Source organism: Ursus americanus, chromosome 36, assembly GCF_024610735.1.
Source record: "Ursus americanus isolate L20-20 chromosome 36, mUrsAme1.1.p, whole genome shotgun sequence".
NCBI classification, from domain to species: domain Eukaryota; kingdom Metazoa; phylum Chordata; class Mammalia; order Carnivora; family Ursidae; genus Ursus; species Ursus americanus.
In genome coordinates, this window is record NC_142162.1 from 10,785,112 (window position 1) to 10,805,400 (window position 20,289).

Genomic DNA, 20,289 nt, shown 5'->3' on the forward strand with positions numbered 1-20,289 from the left:
TTCCTGATAGTTGTCTAGGAATGTGGAAACTAAGAAGAGAGATCCTGGGGGGACTCTTTGGTGAAGATTTGTTACTAGTAATTAGTTACTAGCACAGGAAAGAGGAAACAGAGGCCAGGAATAATTCATAAGACACCAGAACTGAATTGGTCATTCCAGGGCAGGAAAGGAGAGGTGATCAAGGGTTTGTGGCAGAAGAGAGCACAAGACATTCAGAACTGACGCCAGGAGCACTGGGCATCCTCTTGGGTATATATATATACCAGCAATGGGAAGAGTCTTAGAGGACTGCTGAGGGCTGACCATATTCACTCATTCAACAACGTACTGAGCACCCAGTGTATTCTAGGCACTGATAATGCTGTAGATATAGTTGTAAGAAAATTATGTAGGGGCGCCTGGATGGCTCAGTCCATAAAGTGTCTGCCTTTGGCTCAGGTCATGATCTTGAGGTCCTGGGACCAAGCCCCATGTCCAGCTCCCTGCTCAGGAGGGAGTCTGCTTCTCCCCTCTCCCTCTGCCCCTCTCCCCACTTGCGCTTGCTCTCTCTCTCTCACAAATACATAAAATCTTTTAAAAAAGAGAAAATTATGTAGATACTGAATATTGTGATAAAGTGCAATATTTGGGATACTTTGAGAACAGAGCTTAAGAAATGTATACCCCAGGGACACCAGGGTAGCTCAGTCGGTTGAGTATCTGCCTTCGGCGCAGGTCATGATCTCAGGGTCCTGGGATGGAGTCCCTCACTGGGCTTCTTGCTTGGTGGGGAGCCTGCTTCTCTCTTTGCCTGCCGCTCCCCCTGCTTGTGCTCGCTTGTTCGCTCTCTCTCTCTCTTCCCCTCTCTCTCTGACAAATAAATAAAATCTTAAAAAAAAAAAAGGAAAGAAAGAAAGAAAAGAAATGTATATCCCTACAGTGGGATGAGATGGGAAGGGAGGGAGCATGCTACCAAGAAGTATGAAGGGTCTCAGGTTTTACTTGCTCACAAGCGAACAAGGCAGCCTACCACCATTTTGTGGATACTGGTAAAAGACACAAAACTCCTGCGTTGGAGATGAAGGACAGTTTATTGTTCATGGCAATAACAGTAGCCAAATACCAGCGATTTTGCATCAGTTCCCTAAGCACACACAGATACCACAGGACCATAGAAAGAGGGCCGGATATCACCCGCACATACAGTACATTATGTTACAGGAGAGGAATCCTAAACTTAGGAAATCCAAAGCTGAAGGAGAAGGGGAAGGGGAAGGGGAAGGGGAAGGAGAAGGAGAAGGGGAAGGAGAAGGAGAGGAAGAGGAAGAAGAAGAACAACAACAACAGCAGCAGCAGCAGCAACAACAAGAAGGAGGAGGAGAAAAAGAAGCCCAAACCTTGTAAGGGGCAGGAAGTGTGCCTTCCCTCTGTCCCAGAGGGAGACACTCTCTCCGTCTTCCCCAGCTCTTCACTATACCAACGTTCTTGAAGAGACAGATCCAAAGTGCATCTGCTATCTCTCTTGCAAGCTATTCTGTCTTGGACAGAAATTCTAGAGAACCATGAAGAAGTGCCTCCCAACACATGCTTCCCAGAGGAGCTACGATGAATGTTGAGGCTGAGTAGAAGTTTTCTAGCTGGACTGGATTGTGGCTCGCCTTCCAGAGAGAAAGTATGAACATGGCATGGAAGTATGAAAGTTCAAGATATATTCAGGAAACCATGGCTAGGTCAGCATAGCTGGCATACAGGCCACACTGGGGAGTGGAGGGGAGAGAGGGCCACATTCAAAGAGGCCTCGTGCCATCCTTAGGAGCTTGAACTTTGTCCTGCAGGCTGTGATTTCCCAAAGGCTGCCCTTTGGTCAGTTGCCTCTAGGGCACTCTCTGCTCTCTGCCCTATGCCAGGCCCTTCAGCAAGTTTATCTCACTCAGTCTTCCCAACTAGATAGGCTGGCTATTGCTACCCTCATTTTGCAGATGAGCAGAGGTTTGGGGAGGCTAAGTAGCTTAATCTGGTTCACACAGCAGGTACATAACACAAGCATGATGCTCCCCCAAGTCTACTTGACTCAGAGTCCTTGTTCTTAGAACCCGGAGTGGCCTGTGAAAAGGGGAAGAGAGGGAGAAGTGATAGCAGGAGGTAGGCAGAACTACTAACAGATTCTAACAAGATAAGTTTTATTAGCCAAGAGTTGCTTCTATATTTCTTACGCTCTGAAACGACACTACTCACTGGTTCTTACTGGCACGCTCTCCATTCTCCTACCACAGTCTACCTGAGACTACCACCTGTTTTCTCCTTTGCATGGACCAGTAACCACAGACAACAGGTATAGCTGGGTTGTGTGACAGGTGAGAGGCAGCTCCTTTGTTTTTAAAACAGCATGGAATTTAACTGAGACAAACATAAACTCCTATTTTTTTTGCCTTAATTAATTGCATTTGATAGACAGGAGTCAGAGTTGGGCATGGGGAAACCTAGCTTACCTGCAGTTTATGAGAAAAAGACATGTAGAGATCCATCACAACTGGGCCAACAACGTGTGTTGTTGCAATCGTGCTAATGCATATCCGTGCTCTGTTCATAGATACACATTGTCCGGGACAAGGAAGGTTTAGATTTACTATATGCCACTTTGGTCATATTATATTCATCTCTGAATACCACATTTTAAGAGGCAAAGTCTAGCATACAGGCAGAGAATAACCAAGAGGGTGAAATGTTTGGGAGCCAAAATGATAATATTAGCAAAAGCAATAGCTAATCCTATTCTACAGAGAAGGACACAGCCTTGGAGAGGTTAAGAAACTTGCTTAGGGGGGCGCCTGGGTGGCACAGCGGTTAAGCATCTGCCTTCAGCTCAGGGCGTGATCCCAGCGTTATGGGATGGAGCCCCACATCAGGCTCCTCCATTAGGAGCCTGCTTCTTCCTCTCCCGCTCCCCCTGCTTGTGTTCCCTCTCTCGCTGGCTATCTCTATCTCTGTCTAATAAATAAATAAAATCTTTAAAAAAAAAAAAAGAAAGAAACTTGCTTAGGGTCATACAACCAGTAAGTGATAACGTAGACCTCAAATTTGGGCTTTTTTGATCCATGCTTTATTGCTTCACATGTATTTCTTTAACCACACCGAGAACAGCGTATCACTGGATTCATTGTCTTTGATACTGTTCAAAAGTCTATAGAGACTTGGATTTAAGACCAACTGCATTTTTGTTTCAGGAGTTCTACTGCCAAGCATTGAAGAAATAAGCAAAATACATGCATGTATGAAAACACAGCAATGGGATGCCTAAATATAACATCTGGCATCTAAGCTTAATTATTCCCTCCTCCTTAGCAATGGGCTTACCTTTGAATAAAGGTTCTATTTCTAGGGGTGCCAGGGTGGTGCAGTCAGTTAGGCGTCTGACTTGGTTTGGGTTTCGGTTGTGATCTCAGGGTCATGAGATCCAGCCCCCTGTCGAACTCCGCGCTCAGCCGGGAGTCTGCTTGGGTTTCTCTCTCCTCTCCCTCTGCCTCTTCCCACCTCCTCTCTCTCTCTCTCTAATAATAAATGAATGAATGAATGAATGAATGAATGAATGAATGAATGAATCTTTTTTAAAAAGTTCTATTTCTAGTGCTACTTGATGCAACTGAAGGGGAAAAAAGACAAAAATTAGGAAATGGGAAATTTGAGGGTGCTGAAGAGGAGTGTAGCAAAGATCTGTAAGGCAAAAGCGATAAGAAGAGGTAGGAAAACATTTAGACCGAAGTCAAAGTTGTGGAATAAATTCACAACATGACTGTGGGATTAGAAATCCCGCAGCTTCTAAACCGCCCTGCTGCCGATTTGCTGGCCGCTGACGAGGTGCGTGTTCTTACTCATGCTCTGCTTGGGGGATGAGAAAAAGAGAAAAGTGGTGGCGAGGGAGGGAACATTGTGTACTAAGATATTGGCCCCGCACCTTCATGCTTCATTAGAGGCACTCCAGGGGTCTAAAGGGACTTCAGCACTGCACGTCTAGACACACCCATGCTAAGCTTTTATTGAGTACATTCATAAATCTTTTATGACTGTCTTCAACTAGTGCCCCATGCCTCAACACCTCTACATAGCACCTAGCAAAGTGCTTTGCACACTGTGGACAAGGGGGTCCCCAAATTTTCAAAAGGAAGAATAAATCACTTTTCACTTTGTCTCCTGATGAGTGGAGTGGTGCTGATAATCTAGAGTCTATGGTCGGTATGTGCGTGATGGGGCTGATGTGGAAATAAAGTTCACAGTCAGAAGCCTCTGAATCGTGTCTGCCCCGCTCCCAACCCACCTGGCCAATGATTCAAGGCCAGAGCTTCAAGGAACATCAAGCTCTCTCTGCTCCCTCCCATGCAAAATGTTGATGACACAGAGAGAGAGATATAGTAGCAGTTTCTAGTCCATAATTTACTGAGCTAGGTTTTATGAAGCAATAATTTTTTAAAAGACTTTATATTTTTTTTAAAGTAAGTTCCACACCCAATGTGGGGCTCGAACCCACAACCCTGAGATCACGAATTACACGCTCCACCGACTGAGCCAGCCAGGTGCCCCTGAACCAACAATTTTCTTGATCAACTCCTGAAGAACCTCTGTAAGTTGGTTAATTTAATGTTTCGTTGAAAATGAATTTTATATCGCTGGGAAATGTGAAGTCTGTCACTTCCATCTGTCAAGTCTGTCACTATATATTACCTTACTATTTTTCCTGCTCCTATCATAAGTGATAGCACTTAGCGTTTAGTAATACTGAGTGTTTAGTAATTGCTATTTACTATGTGCTGGGTGGCCACACCCACGTGGTTCACCGTCCGTATCTAGAAGCTTATAAACCTGTAGATCCTTGACTAAATCACATGCTTCCAGCTAACAAACATACATTTAAATTTCTCTAGTTTGTAAATTGTATGGCTATCATTGCCAAAGCATAATATACTATGTGAAGGTAATTAAGGGAGAAGGTAATTAAAGGGTACAGCATTTTTTTAGAGTTTGTGTAAGATTTCCAAAGGTTTTTGGAAAACACTCCAAAGTGTTTTTTAGATCTCTTGGCTATTAGAGTTGGAGAAGAAAAGGTAAATAAATGTAGGGATACATATCATCATACAAGTAGACTATAATTCTTTTGCTTTCGTCAGCATTTTTCAGAAAATTTATATTCTGCAAGTTCAAATTTCTTATTAAGATAACTAAGACTGGGGGCGCCTGGGTGGCACAGCGGTTAAGCGTCTGCCTTCGGCTCAGGGCGTGATCCCGGCGTTATGGGATCGAGCCCCACGTCAGGCTCCTCCGCTGTGAGCCTGCTTCTTCCTCTCCCACTCCCCCTGCTTGTGTTCCCTCTCTCACTGGCTGTCTCTATCTCTGTCGAATAAATAAATAAAATCTATAAAAAAAAAAGATAACTAAGACTGATGACTTAATAAGCTACTAGTTGCCCTATATTTGTTTTTTTAAAAGTACCATCTATCAATAAATACTCATAACAGAGCCACTGTCTTATGCAGCGTTTTTAGTGACAACGTAACTGTGAACAAAGAGTAATTTGGTACGTCTTCACTCTCCAAGATGAAAATGTATGACTATACATTTTGGGAGTGGTAGGTATGACTTACACCTGGACAAAACTTAATCCTCCTTAATTATGTATGTTTTAAGAATTGGGAGAAATTTTCATTTTCAAGCTTGATTCTTACAGTTTCCCTCAGGTTTGATGTCCACTGAGCAATCACATTCCCACTCATACCAGTCCCATCCCATTCATCACTGAACGGCAGCACCTAGCGTGGAATGGCGGCCCACATACTTGTTTTTAGTTCAAAGCTCTTACAATAGTGAAAGAGTGTTTATTTCTTCTAAGGCTTCACAGCAGCTCCTTCACAGCCTTTGAGAGGGCAGGGAATCCTTTCCTGAGTCCCACAGGGGTTCTGCTTAGTCACCTTAAACGTAGGGAAGGAGGAGGAGCTGCCATCTCTTCTTCCTCTTCCTCCAATTCTTCTTTATTTTTTTTTTTAAGATTTTTTATTTATTTGACAGAGATAGAGACAGCCAGCTAGAGAGGGAACACAAGCAGGGGGAGTGGGAGAGGAAGAAGCAGGCTCATAGCAGAAGAGCCTGATGTGGGGCTCGATCCCAGATCGCCAGGATCACGTCCTGAGCCGAAGGCAGACGCTTAACCGCTGTGCCACCCAGGCGCCCCTCCAATTCTTCTTTAAAAAATCTTATTTAGAGCAGGGACATCCTGACTAAAAACTTGCTAGGTGTTTTCTAAGGCTGCACTATTTCCTAATAAGATGGAAGGAAGCAGAGGAAGAATAGGGACGAAGAGATGGGAGGGAGGCCTTCTCTGGCCACCCCATCTAAGAGAGCATCCCTTCATCCCCCTGCCCTTCTCCGTTCCCTTACCCAACCCAGCATTAGTGCATGTATTTATTTGTGATTGATTTCCTGTCTCCCACTAGAAGACTTTATCTGGTTTACAATGGGTAGAAGATTTTTCTGGCACAAAGTGGACATTATCTATTAAAGGAACAAATTAGTACATTTTGGAGATATAAACAATTCGTTGGTAGTTTAATATTAACTTCAAGAGAATATTTTTGAAACGTTAGTTGTTTGAAATAGACTTTTCCTCTGATGTGAATCTCTATTACGTCAATATAAAATGCTCCTTTTGAGGAATTTCTTTCCAGCGCTATCTTAATTAATCAGTATTTGGTTCAACTGGGCAAACACATACTCTCTACTCAGGCACTCTGCTGGACGGTGAGAAAATCAAGATGAAATGATGCAGCCCCAACCCTCATAAAGCTCACATCATAACTGTGGAGACAGACATATAAACAAATCCTGATAAGGCTCCGTGATATATGCTGTAACAGCAATATGAACGCTGTGCTGGAGGGACTTGGCTGGGTAGGAATGTGTTTAAGTGGGGGAGAGAACAATTCAAGATAGGACATGATTTAAAATATTAATTTAAATGTTACTAAAGTAACACATGTACATGGAGTTAAAAGTCATGATGCCAGGGCGCCTGGGTGGCACAGCGGTTAAGCATCTGCCTTCAGCTCAGGGCGTGATCCTGGTGTTATGGGATCGAGTCCCACATCAGGCTCCTCCGCTACGAGCCTGCTTCTTCCTCTCCCACTCCCCCTGCTTGTGTTCCCTCTCTCGCTGGCTGTCTCTATCTCTGTAAAATAAATAAATAAAATCTTTAAAAAAAAAAAGTCATGATGCCAATGAGCAGTTCTGTGCACCTTGCTCCTCCCGGCCAGAGCGTCCGTCTCCCTCCCGCAGTCTGGCCTGGTTACTCTAACAGCCTGCTGCATAGCTGTTGTCCTGGGACTGTCCTTCCCAGCTCTCCAGAGTTGAACCATGTTTCCTGGATCCCACATCATCTTCTTCCTTGCATATTCCTTTATTTTGCTAAAGCACATCCTGTAGTAGATCTCCAAGAAAGGGTGCCTGGTAGGTGTTATTTGAATCTTTGAATGGCTGAAAATATTCGTTTCACTCTTTGTGCTTGACTGATGGTGTGGCAAAATACAGAATTCCTGAATGAAAAGCATCATCCCAGGGTGCCTAGCTGGCTCAGTCAGTAGAGCACGTGACTCTTGATCTGAGCGTTATGAGCTCATGCCTCATGGTGCACATAGAGATTACGTGAAAATAAAATCTCTAAGGGGCCCCTCTGTGGCTCAGTCGGTTAAGCGTCCAACTCTTGATTTTGGCTCAGGTCCTGATCTCAGGGTTATGAGATAGAGCCCTGTATTGGGCTCGGCATTGGGTGTGGAGCCTCCTTAAGATTCTCTCTCCTTCTTCCTCTGCCCCTCCCCCTTCTCTCTCTCTCTCTCGAATAAAACAAAATATCTTAAAAAAAGAAAAAGAAAATCATCATCCTTCAAAACTTTAAAGGCATCTACTGTCTTCTGGCATCATTTTGCATTGGGGAGCTCTATACACCATTCTGACTTCTAATTCTTTGAATGTGGGTCTCCCCCCCACCCGGATGTTTTAAGGATTATCTCTTTACCAAAGGTGTTCTGAAATTTCATCATCATATGCCTTGATATGGGTTATTTTTCATTCATCATTCAAACAACCAGTGGGGTCTTTCTAAGTTGTAAATTTTTTGAGGCAACAATTTTACCGACTTTTATTAGCTTGCAAGGTTGTCTGATCGGGACTTCAGAAAAATTAGAAAATTGTACTTTGAATATTTTTATTTATTTGCCTAACTTATCCCAATTTAAAATTTTTGTAATATGAAAGAAATTTCAAAAGCAGTGTTTTCTAGGAAGCAAAACAAATACCATATAATAATGCCTTCCATTTATACAATTTTTATAGCTCATTAGGTGTTTTCACAAACTTGATCTCATACAATATTTTATCAGCTAGTCTGTAAAATTTTTTAAAAGATACATCAGAAAAACAGTGAACAAAAACATTTGACATTTCCATTTTTCTATCTTTTAAAGAAACAACAAGAAGTGTGATTTTTTTTATTTTTTTAAAAAAGATTTTATTTATTTATTTGACAGAGAGAGAGCACAAGCAGGGCAGCAGCAGGCTGAGGGAGAGGGAGAAGCAGGCTTCCTGCTGAACAGGGAGCCCGATGTGGGGCTCGATCCCAGGACCCTGGGATCATGACCTGAGCCGAAGGCAGACACTTAACCAACTGAGTCACCCAGGTGCCCCAAGAAGTGTGATTTTCTTTGATCAGGGATCATTTTGGCATTCTCTTTACTCTAGATAAAAGAACAGGTTAATGAAAAAAGGCTGTCTGGTGAAGAATGTGAGAAGTGAGATGGGTAATCTGCATGTAGAAATGGGAAATCCACAGAGAAAAAAAGACAAAAACCACAAACAATTAATGACCTGTGAGAGGAACCAGGCTAGTGTATTAGAAGACATAGAAATTGAAACAAAATGTTATGCTTTTCGTACAAAGCTGACAAACAGGTCTAACTTCACTGGTACGTAAGGGCCCAAAAACTTGCTGAGAGAGGGGTATGCAACAAAATCTCCAGTGTGGATGCCTGAAAATGGGGAGGGTTTCTATGATAAATCCTTTCCTCAGTCTCTGACTTTACCACCAAGTAAGTATCTTTTGCCTTCCCATTCAGTCTAAGGATAGAAATACATCTCCTGCCCTGGTCTTTGATCTAAGAGTAGCCTCCTTGGCTTTCTAAGCTATGTGAATGCTCACAAGGGTAGAACAAAAATTCACAATGTTGTTAAAACCAAAATTCACTAAATTTTTCTTTGCCTAATTGGTTTTTTAAAAACAGTTCAGTAGAAATGCAAGTCTTAGACTATATTGGCAAAAAAAAAAAGCTAATTTTAACTACTAAACTTGATTTGGAACCAAATATATACATGAAGTTCTCTTTCCAAACTTGCACTTTTACTTTCATAGTCATTGTAGTTATTAAGAGTGAATTTTCTAATCTTGAGTCTGATTACTTGGTTTCAATTATTCCCATCATTTACCTAGTTTCGTGATGTTGGGCAAATTAAGCTTAATTCCCTGAACTTCAGTTTCGCCACCTGAAATATGTGGATGATAATTAGTACCTACATGACAGAGTTGTTAGAGGACTAAATGAGATAACACATATAAACAGCTTGGCAGAGTGCCTGGTACATGGTAAAGAAAAGCTCAATAAATGTAAATCACTATATTTGCATATATAATATGCAACCGAGCTCCTTGTTCAGTTAAACACTTAGTACTCCAAAAGAGTTCAGATTTTTTTTCAGTGAATATAAGGAGGCTTCTTGGCCTCCAAAGGGTCAGAAAAATATCTGATGCAATCTTTCCTCCAAATGAACTATCAGAATCAATGCAAAGGTATCCAATTCCATGTCTATGATGACCAAGAAGCTTCAAATCCAGCTGCCCTACCAAATAGGGTTACACACCTATTTGTAGAGTGGGTATATATCAAAGAAAATCACCCTTCTACCTATTGTTTCTCTAAAGGTGTGTGTGTGTATATATATATACATACATATATATATAAATGTATATATATATATGTTGTTTCTCTAAAGAGATATACATATAGGCATATATATATCTACATATATACCTTTTCCAGATATCAGTGTTACACATAACAGTCACCTGAGGTTATAAGAATTTCACTAGTTTGACTCTAAAATCATTTGTTAGATATTTGAAGCAACTATGACCAGATAGGAAGGTGTTTTGTATAAGGAAGGTGCTGAGCAGTTTATGACATGGATTTATCCAGTTTTGTTTCTTCCTACTGTTTTGATAGGCCCATATATCACTCATGATAAATAACAATGGCTACTGTAAAATTCCATGGTTTAACTCAGTAAAAGCGTGTTTAATGCTATGCTATGTCACGGGTAAATATTCATGATTGGTGGATGAAGATCCACAGAGTTATTCAGGGCCCCAGGAGGCTTTCTTCACCTTATGGCTCTTCACCATCTGATGGGGCTTCAGAGTCCTCTGCTGGCGATTCTTCACCTGGCCATCAGACTGAGAAAGACAGAATAGAGGACGGTGCAGGAGGTATTCATGGGCCGGTTTCAGAAGTGGGGTACATCACTTCAGCCCATGTTTCCTGGGGTGAGAACTCAACCACATGGCCAATACATGGGGGCTGGGAAATATGGTCCAGCTAGAGTCCCAGGAGTAAAGGAAAATATAAACATGTAATCTCTGCCATCGCCCAGTTCAGAAAAAACCAACAACTATTCTGGGAAGCTGTCAGAGAGTGTGAGGTCAACGAGGCACCATGATCTGGTGAGAGAAAAATTCATGGTATCTATGGTCAAAGCAACACTGGAAGAATGGTTTCCAGGGGCAAAAGCTTACCTCCTGTGTGACATGGCTAAGTTCCTTAACCTTTCTGAGCTTTCTTGGTCAGTAAAATGGGAATAGTGTAGTGTTTACCTTTTAAGGTTACAAGGATTACATAAGAAAATGTTTGTAAAATCCCTAGAACATAATAAACACCTAACAAATGTTAGTTATCTATCATCATCATCGTTATTACTATTATTAAGAATTTTACTAAGACTCCCCTCAAAGTCTTCCTAATTTCTTCAAATCTCTCTCATATTCTAAGTTTTTGTTGTTAGCAGCCCACTTTTAGGCATCAAAATCTGTATCAGTTACCCACTGATGCGTAACAAATTATCCCCAACTTAGGTCCTAAAACAACAGTAAGCGTGTTTTGTCTTTACAGTTTCTGTCAATGTGTTACTTTTCTATGGCTGCTGTAACATATTACCACAAGCACAGCGACTTAAAATAACACAGATTTATTATCTTCCAGCCCTGTAGTTCTGAATTCTAAAACCGGTCTCTCTGGGCTAACACCCGGGGGTTGGCAGGGCTGCCTTCCTTGGAGGAGGCTCTGGGGAGAATCTTTCCTTGCACTTTGCAGCTTCTAGAGACCACCCTATTCCTTTTCTCATGCCCCTTTCTCCATCTTTCCAGCCAGCATAGCCGTTGAACTTGGTTCCCCTTTGCTACGTAATATGACATGTTCATAGGGTCTGGGCATTGGGACACGGGCATCTTGGAGAGGGGGTCATTATTCTATTACCGTCATCAGAAATTCAGGTGCATCTTAACTGAGGATCTCCTGCGAGGTTGCAGTCCAGATGTCAGCTGGACTTGGGGGATGAACCAGGTAACTCATCAGGTTGATGTTTGTTCTTAGTGAAGGGCCTCAGTTCCTCCCTACACGGGGCTCTCTTCTACTGCTTGCAAATCCACAAAATAGGGCTAATGACTTCGCCCAGAGTGACTGATCCCAGAAAGCAGAAATGGCAATGTCTGTCATGAGCTAGCTTCAGAAGTCCCACGCCAACACTTCCGCCCTATTCCACAGATCACAAAGCTGAACTCTGATACAGTGTCAGAGGAACTACACAGGATGTGAATGCCAGAAAATGAGGCTAACTGGGGCCATATTGGAGGCAGGGGACCACACCGTCACACCCTTCATTTGAAATCCTTTCTGACCGTCCCCTTGCGGCCACCACACTCCTCTGTGCTTCTTCTGCACTCTTTGGATTCTCACTACCCTTCATTTCACTCATTTGTTTTCAGGTCAGTTCCCCTTTCCCTCATTTTGAACTCATTGAAGTTAGGGGTTATGCTTTATTTGGTTCTGAATTTCACATCCAGCACAGGATGGTTGAATTAAATTTAGTTGAGGCAAGAAGGTCTGAGGACCAGAACTTGGAAGTAAACTCTACTCTTATAAGGGAAACTTGCTGAATTTGGATGGTACCTTATTTGAATTTGAAGACTAACCAGAGAGAATCTTGAAATAGTAAATCCCTTGAGTAGTAAGATATCTTTACAGTAAATGTGAGAAATTTGAGGGCTGGGGACTAAGCATAACTTCTTTCGATTGCTCTCCTGCCTTGAGTAAAATTGAAACTTGAGGACTATGCTGAATACCTACAGCCTTTTTAATCTTCTCTTTGGACATGGACACTCCTCGCTCCAGACAAGCTGGTCTTTCAACATTTGACTGTGTGATGAGACTTGTTAGGATGGTCATTTTCCTTATTTAGGTCCCGTATTCTTACTCTCCAAGTATCTCTATACACACTGCTGACAATTCCTCCAAAGAGAAGACCTATTTGAACCCCTGACATTTACATTTCCAGCCATCCTGTGTTCTCTTCTCGTTAAATAGCAGCATGAACGTTTACAGGGGTGCACACTGTGTTTATTCTGTGCGTGTCCATGTGAAATGTATTCAGTTTTCCAAACTGTGTCTTAATCCAGACTCTTTAGAGAATTTTGTGTTAGTGAAAATGGTTTCAAATTAGCTTGGATTTCATAATAAAAGCCAAAGAGACTTTTGGTTAATATGAATTGAAAGGAAAGGATCTGCCAGTTTCTGGCCAAAAGGTGACCCCTGTAAAGACATATTTGTTAGTTGTGAGTGACAGAGGTTACAGAGCCAGCCAGGACCATTTCTAAAGTGTTAAGCTGACCTTAGGTAACAAGGTCAGGAGGTCGGTAGAGGTCAGGATTGGTTGAGGAGAACTCTTTGCCTTTTGTGGAGAGCTTTTAAAAGGCTTCAGCTTTCTGTCCCTCCCTCTCTTCTTTCTGGCCTCTCCCTGCCTGTTTTCTAAAAGCCAGCATGATTTGAAAACTGACTCACTGGCTGACCTTTCCAGCCTAGGGGCACATGGGTGATCAGATGCTGGGGTTCAAGCCTCTTTCTGTTTGTCAGGGTGGCCAACGGACATGGGGCATTTCCTGTCCCTCATGCTGTAAGTAAAACATTTTGGGCACCTATCCCAAGTACTAACTCTGCTTTCATCCCCAAACTACTTAAGAACTTTAGATTAAGCTTCTAAGCCTTTGCACATGGTGTATGCTTAGCATGTAGTTGTATTGGTTTCTTTAGCATCTACCTTGTATATTATGTAGTACGTAAATTCAAATAATGATTTCTTATTAAAGATACATTGTCTTTTCCCCTTCCGAACATTTTAAAGCACATTTGGACAAACATCTTTTAAAGAGAGAAATTCAGTGATTTGCTCGCCTATACCTTAACTGACTCAGGGACATTTCCTCTTCATTAAACTCTCTCCATCAATTTGAAAAGGAAATCAGCAAAAGCTCACCATGAATTCTCTTTACCTCTTCACTTCCTCTTTACCTTTCTTTGGAAAGTCTGCTGGAATCTGGGTCTGACTTTTGAATATTTTCCAGGCTTTCAGCGATAGTAATCTCAGCTCCGTGAAACCACAGTTGACTACGGCATCAGGGTGCCCCCGGATGAGGCTGATCCAGTGGTTGGAAGTCAGAGCCTCTCCCCACCCACCGCTACCACCCCCCCCCAACACACACCCCATGGTGTTTGCTTGTTGAGGACTTAGGCAGGCATACGGGCAGTTCTGGCTGCCAGATGCTCATCTAGTTCCTTCCGCCTCCATTTTAGGAGAAAATAACCAGGGGAAGAGGAGGAAATGATTGTGTTAATGATCATGGCCTCACAAAAATCTAGCATACGTGGTGGAGGAATAGAACATGGGAAGGAAAGGCCCTGAGCACCTGAGTGAGAAATGTGGATTCATGTACATCTGACTCAATTCAACAAATATTGATGAGTGGAACTCTGTAATGTGAGCAATGAGGATGCATAAGACACACAAGAAGTGTAAGATGTGGGCCCCCCATTCAGTGGAAGAGGAAAACAAAAATATACAGAACTTACATACAACCACCATAAAGACATAGAAGCAACACTCATGGGGATAGAGAGGAGGAAGGGAGTCATTCTGACTTCCAAAAGGCTTCATGTAGGAGGTAGTTATTCTAGCCTGGTCTTGAAGAACGGGTATAATTTAATGAACAGATTTTGCTGGGGGGGCAGAGGTCAGGGAGGATATTCCAGGGAGGAGGAAGAGAAAACAGCTTGAAATAAATCCCAGAGAGGCAGCAGATGTCACGAGGCATACAGGTAAGAATTAGTGAGTAGCTTCTTAAACAGTTAAATATTAGTGTGAAATCATCTTGAGGGAAAAAAATGTGAAATTATAATCACTAGATGGAGAACAGGAAGAAAATTTAAAGACAAGATCACTCTGGAAGCTTAATTTAAAATTATTTTTGTTAAGAAAAAATAATATAGGTACATGGCAAAAAAACACTTCGGATCATACAGAACATGTTGGAAAAAATCTTAGTGGTTATTTAGACACTTATTGGGATTAGGGTAGAGGCTGGAAAAGAGAAGATAATCTCCTGCAGGGGGTAACACTTTTTATATTTAGGATTATTGTAGGGATAAAGAGGATAATTTAGATTAAAAGCTTCCTAATAGGTCAAATCCCTAAATGGTAGTTGCTATTACAATGATATTAATTGCTATTGTTATAGTTATAGGAAAAATGAGACTTGAAAGTGCTTAGCCCCGGGAAGAGGGGGAGGAAAGCATCAAATATTACTTTAGGGATTTAGAAAATGGAGGTGCCAGTGCATCAAGAGTGCGACTAGGATCTGGGACATTTAGTCCCCTGTGGACCCTTCCCTCCAGCCTATGCTCTAAGGTTGGCGAACTTCTTCAACACTCAGAGTTGTTTCCCTGTCATTTCCCTGTCAATTTCCTACCCATCTCCCTAAGCCCAGGCCAATACTAACCCTTTCGTTAAGACTGTTTCCTCCTGTCAGTCAGAATGCACCTCTGTGTGCTTACAACACGTTGCTTGTATTTTAAGATTTTATTTATTTGACTGAGAGAGAGAGAGAACTCACACACACGAGTTGGTGGGGGGCAGAGGGAGAAGCAGACTCCCCGCTGAGCAGGGAGCCCAATACGGGACTCCATCCCAGGACCCCGAGATCCTGACCTGAACCAAAGGCAGAAGCTTAGCCAACTGAGTCACCCTGGCGCTCCTATGTTGCTTGTATTTTGAATATGCACATATTAGCTTGTCTGCCTCCCCCACTGGACTCTGGTGGGTGCCTTGCAATTAGTGGGTGCCCAAGAAGCATTTATTGAAATAAAATGTGGCACATAGTGAGTTTAAAGGTTACTGTAGTTGAATTTTTAATGTAGGTATTGGGGATAGCCCCAAACCCTGGATGTATAAAAAAAAGTAGTTACATCTCTGTAAATCCTTTTCATTTTTCTCAGGGTGGCAGAAATTTAGGGGGTCTCTCCTGCTTTCCCCTGGGACTAGATATAATTCCTGGAGGACTCAAAGAGAACCATCGTATTTTTTGTTTTCCATCTACACAGCTCATGGCTGAGGTGTTCTTCATTCCTTGATTCTTCTCTGTGGCCCTCAGGCTCAAAGGTACTCATTCTACTACGCTGGTGTTCTGTGGGGTCAGCTTCTCAGACCCACTGGGCTTTGCTACCTGTTGGGTCTACCAGAGGCCTGGGGGATGAGTGTCCTCTGCTCTCAACTTCCCCACACCCACCTGCAGATTCTGTCATCATTTTCCACTGCCATCCCCCAGGCAAATTTAGAAGAGACAGGCAAGGCAAAATCTGTGCTTTTCAGGGAGCTACCTGCTACGATTTTTATCACTGTCTTCCTCCCCAGACTGGACTTGCCTCCTTCCAAAGCAGAAGAGCTTCATCTTGGCTTAAGAGTGGGAAAACCTGCTCTGATGTCCAAAGTTTTCCCTCCACTTAGTAAGGCACTGGATATCCTCCATTCTAGCTGCCCTATTAAGGAAGAGTGGAGGTTGTGACAGGAAATACTGGGGTGGGGCAATCTTTAGTGTTTCAACCACACCGGCATCTGGCAAATGTGGGGCTCGTGGTAGAGAGAAGAGAACCAGCAAGGTAGATTTGGGAATAAAAAAACATAGAACGTTGGTAACGGAAACTGAGAGTGAATCCGTTTTCTCCATGTGTATCTTAAGGGGAAAAATAAATCAATCAAGTCATTTTTTGAATTAACCACTGTGCTAATTACCCCTAAGGGACAGGCAGGAAGCTTGCAATTTACTTATAAGAACCTTTTGCCATGTGGCCCCAGGGTCCCTCTGTAGCCTTTTCCCACTACTGCCTTCCTTGACCACCCGCTTCTCAGCTCCACCCTTTGCCAGGCTGTTCCCTGAGGCTGGAATGTCGATGGGGCTCTCTCCCTTCTCTTCCCCAGCTGGCAAACTCATCCTTCAAGAAGATCAAACTCATCTTTAAAGAAGATCAAACGTCTTCTCTTGAAAGCTTTCCTGATGCCTGCAGCAGTATTCTCCCGTAGCTCTCTCTCCAGACCCAGTTACACCAGCAACCGCTGACCTGGGACTAGCTGAGGGCAGGGACTGAGTCTATCCCCAGCACAGTGCTTGGCACATGGTAGTTACTTAGTGAACATTTGTTGTCTGAATGCTGTATCCCTTCAAAGGAATTACATATCCATTCAAAAATGTTTACCCAAAACAACAAAGACATCTGAGCAGTCAACAATAGTAAAGACTTGCATGTTCTAAATATGGTTCCAAGCACTTTACCTCCCTAGTCTGGTTGAGTCCGAGTCTCAAAGCTATGAAATAAGCACAACTTTTATTTTCATTTTCAGATAAAGACACGGAGAACTGGAGAGGTCAAGGTATGTGCTTGGGGTACTTGACCAACTCTATGGCCAGTTGCCCAGCCCTGGGCCGGCCTCTGAAGGCCTCGAGACTCCAGTTTCCTTATGCTTGAAGCAAGGGCATCGGACCCTGTGATCTACAAGATCGCTTGAAGTTTGGAAAACCTGTGATTTAACAGTCAGGAACGTGACTAAAATGCAACGTGTGCCAATGAGGGGAGTGACAAGCGCAGGGCTTGGGGTGGAGAAAGAGGTATTCTGAAAGCAGATGCTGAGAGAAAGGACCAGAAGTAGTCACTATGTTCCCTTCTCGCAGAGCAAGTGGCAGGATTGCCCCTCTTCTCCACACCACACGCCTTCCACACAGATCCTTCGGAAAAGCCCTTTCCCTTTCTGTAGTTTCTTTTCTTTTCTAAAAGCTGAACCACATGCTGCTCACTTGCATTGCCTTTCCCAGGCGGTGGGCTGGAGGTGGGGAGGCCCTGCCAAGGGTGCCTCCCCAAGATGGTGTTGGTTGCCTCATTCTCTAGATGCAGCCCAGCCCAGACACAGGGGCCCCGAGAAGTCGTGGGGCCCCTCTGAGATGGTGGAGGGTGGTGGGTGACCAGAGCTAAGCAGGTTGTGGGGCAAACAAATGGATCTCTGTCTCCTTTTGTCCCCTCAGGGTCCGCCCATCCAATTCATGAATCCCACCCATTCTACCTCCCACAGAGCTTGTCTCTCTCTCCCCTCTTGCCCTCTGCCTCTATCTAGTTTGAGCGTTAAGTACTTTTTCAGCTTGGTGCAGCGATCTCCCCAACAGTATCTCCTCTTTCCAGTTCATCTTACACCAAGGTGTCAGATTTACTTTAATCACCAGTCTGGCCCCATAATGCCAGAGCCCCAAACTTCAGACCTTGCCCGTTCTTTGTCCTTCGTGTTCTGGTCCCAAATCCGCTGTACTCTCATTTCCTACCGTGTACAGGGCCGCCACCCTGCCCCATCCGTGTCTGTTGAAACTCTCTCAGACCTAGTGCCAAGGTCATGACTTTCATAAATCTTTCCCAAATATCCACAAATGTAATTGTCCATAGCATGCGTTGGTGCCTCTACTTTAGCAGAAGATTACAACCAAACATGAATGTAGCATTATTTTTGTAAATCTGCTTCCAACAGGTTGTAAGCCCCATGGAAGCAGGAATCCCATGTTGCGTATTTCTCACAGAGGCCAGTATGCAATCCTCAGTTGTGGGCACTTGGCAGCTATTGAACATGGGAAAGAATGTAGAAACGTCCAAAGGTGGAAAGCATGTGGAAACTAGAATGTGTCCAATGGGGTTGTGCACCATGAGCCAACACTGTCTACCTTAACCTAAGAAAGGGACTGTATGGTGCCTATTTTGCTGAAAGCCAGATGTGATGTGCCAGATAAAAGGAACCTGGTAGTGGTTCCCGTGGAGTTTTCTGCTCCTGGCCTTGCACTCTGCTACGTTGTGTCTGTCTGCATCCTCCTACCTCTTCAACTTTTGGGGGCAGGGGTTTGTCCTGTGACCTCAGTTCTCTGACGGGTTTAAGAATTATTGATTCTTGGTTTATTCAGCATTTTCCTTTTTGTGTGGATGGGAGTGATGACCTCTAAGTTCCTTCCATGTAGGACCAGAAACTGGAAATCTCTGTCAGGTCTACTTTGGGTTAAGAATCAGATGACTCGGGGTGCCTGGGTAGCGCAGTCGTTAAGCGTCTGCCTTTGGCTCAGGGCGTGATCCTGGCGTTATGGGATCGAGTCCCACATCGGGCTCCTCTGCTGGGAGCCTGCTTCTTCCTCTCCCACTCCCCCTGCTTGTGTTCCCTCTCTCGCTGGCTGTCTCTCTGTCACATAAATAAATAAAATCTTTAAAAAAAAAAAAGAATCAGATGACTCTAGTTTGAGAAGAAGAGAACTGAGGGTGGCTCTGGGTACTTGAGCCATGGAAGTTGATGTCTCAAGAGTCTTGCCACAGACGTGATTTAGTGTCAGCAACATCCAGGCTTGTCCTCTCTCCCCTCCACGCCTAACCTTCTAGGAAGGGACCCTAGGGGGAATTTGCCACCCCCGGATCCACAAACTATGGCTGAGGTCACTGGGGCCATTCCTCAGGGGTCTTTGTAAGCCTTGCAGAGTCACAGGAAGTGTCTACCCCATGGTCAGAGGTCCCTGTTTGAAAAGTTCGGCAGAAGAGAGAACAGGGCAGGGGAAAGAAGAAATCGACCTCTGGAGGAACCAAATGTTGGGTAAGGAGAAGAGCTATTACTGTCCAATCCCCAAAAGTTGCAAAACGAAAACAAGACCTCGTTTTAAAAAAAAAAAAAAGTTACTGTTGTCCTTAGGACAGTGTTTTGGAGACCAGAAAGGGCAAAAGTGTACATAACCAAGAAGTGGATCTTAAACCACTGATTTGGGTCATACATTTGAAGAACCAGCTTTTTGGAGAGAGAAAACAGGGTGACAGTTGGAAGGAGGCTGTAAATTCCAAGGATTGTTCTCTTTTCATGTTGGTGGAAACAGGAGGGTGTGATGGGAGTTGAGTCAGTAGGCTGGGGGGGTAGAGGAGGGATAGAGGAAGCAAAGGTAAGGATGAGGGGGTGGGGCTTGGCTCTGGCAGTCATGGCAGCTTCTGAAAGCAGATTTGCTGCTGGCAGGATTTCAGCGTAGGGAAGGCATCAGGGCCAGAGCTTAGGTGGTAGTGGTGAGTATGTGGTTCAACACCGGAAAGACATCTCTCCCCCTCTGAGACCACAGGGAAGATAGGGTGTAGCTGTCAGGGCAGACCACATGGGGACCAGCAAGGTGGCGTGGCACTGAGCACATGGCGGCAGCTTAACACTTAGATCTGTCATCTTATTCCTTTCCAGGTGGGTATTTTCCTGAATCAGTTTTCCAGGGCTGCTGCAACAACGTATCACAAACTGGATGTCTGAAGCAATAGGAATTTCCTGCGCCACAGTCCTAGAGGCTAGAAGTCTGAATCCAGGTGTTGACAGGCTTGGTTCCTTCTGAGGCCTGAGGGAGACCCTGTCCAGGCCTCTCTCCTAGCTTCTGGAGGTTTGCAGACAGTCTTTGGTGTCCCTGGCTGGTAGATGCATCACTCCCGTCTCTGCCTCATCTTCACATGGTGTCTTCCCTGTGCCTTCACATGGCCCATCTTCTTAGAAGGACACTAATCATATTGGATTAGGGGTCCTACTCTAGTGTGACAT

At 43.8% G+C, this 20,289-nt stretch overlaps 1 protein-coding gene across 1 annotated transcript in view; it reads right to left on the reverse strand.

The window, feature by feature from the left end:
- Positions 1–16,654, reverse strand: part of PRTG (protogenin) — a 148,175-nt gene extending 131,521 nt beyond the window's left edge. The window contains exon 1 of the mRNA XM_087859162.1: positions 16,456–16,654. Coding sequence (XP_087715288.1) covers positions 16,456–16,654 — 199 coding nt within the window. The remainder of the gene's footprint in view (positions 1–16,455) is intronic.
- Positions 16,655–20,289: the final 3,635 nt, after the last annotated feature.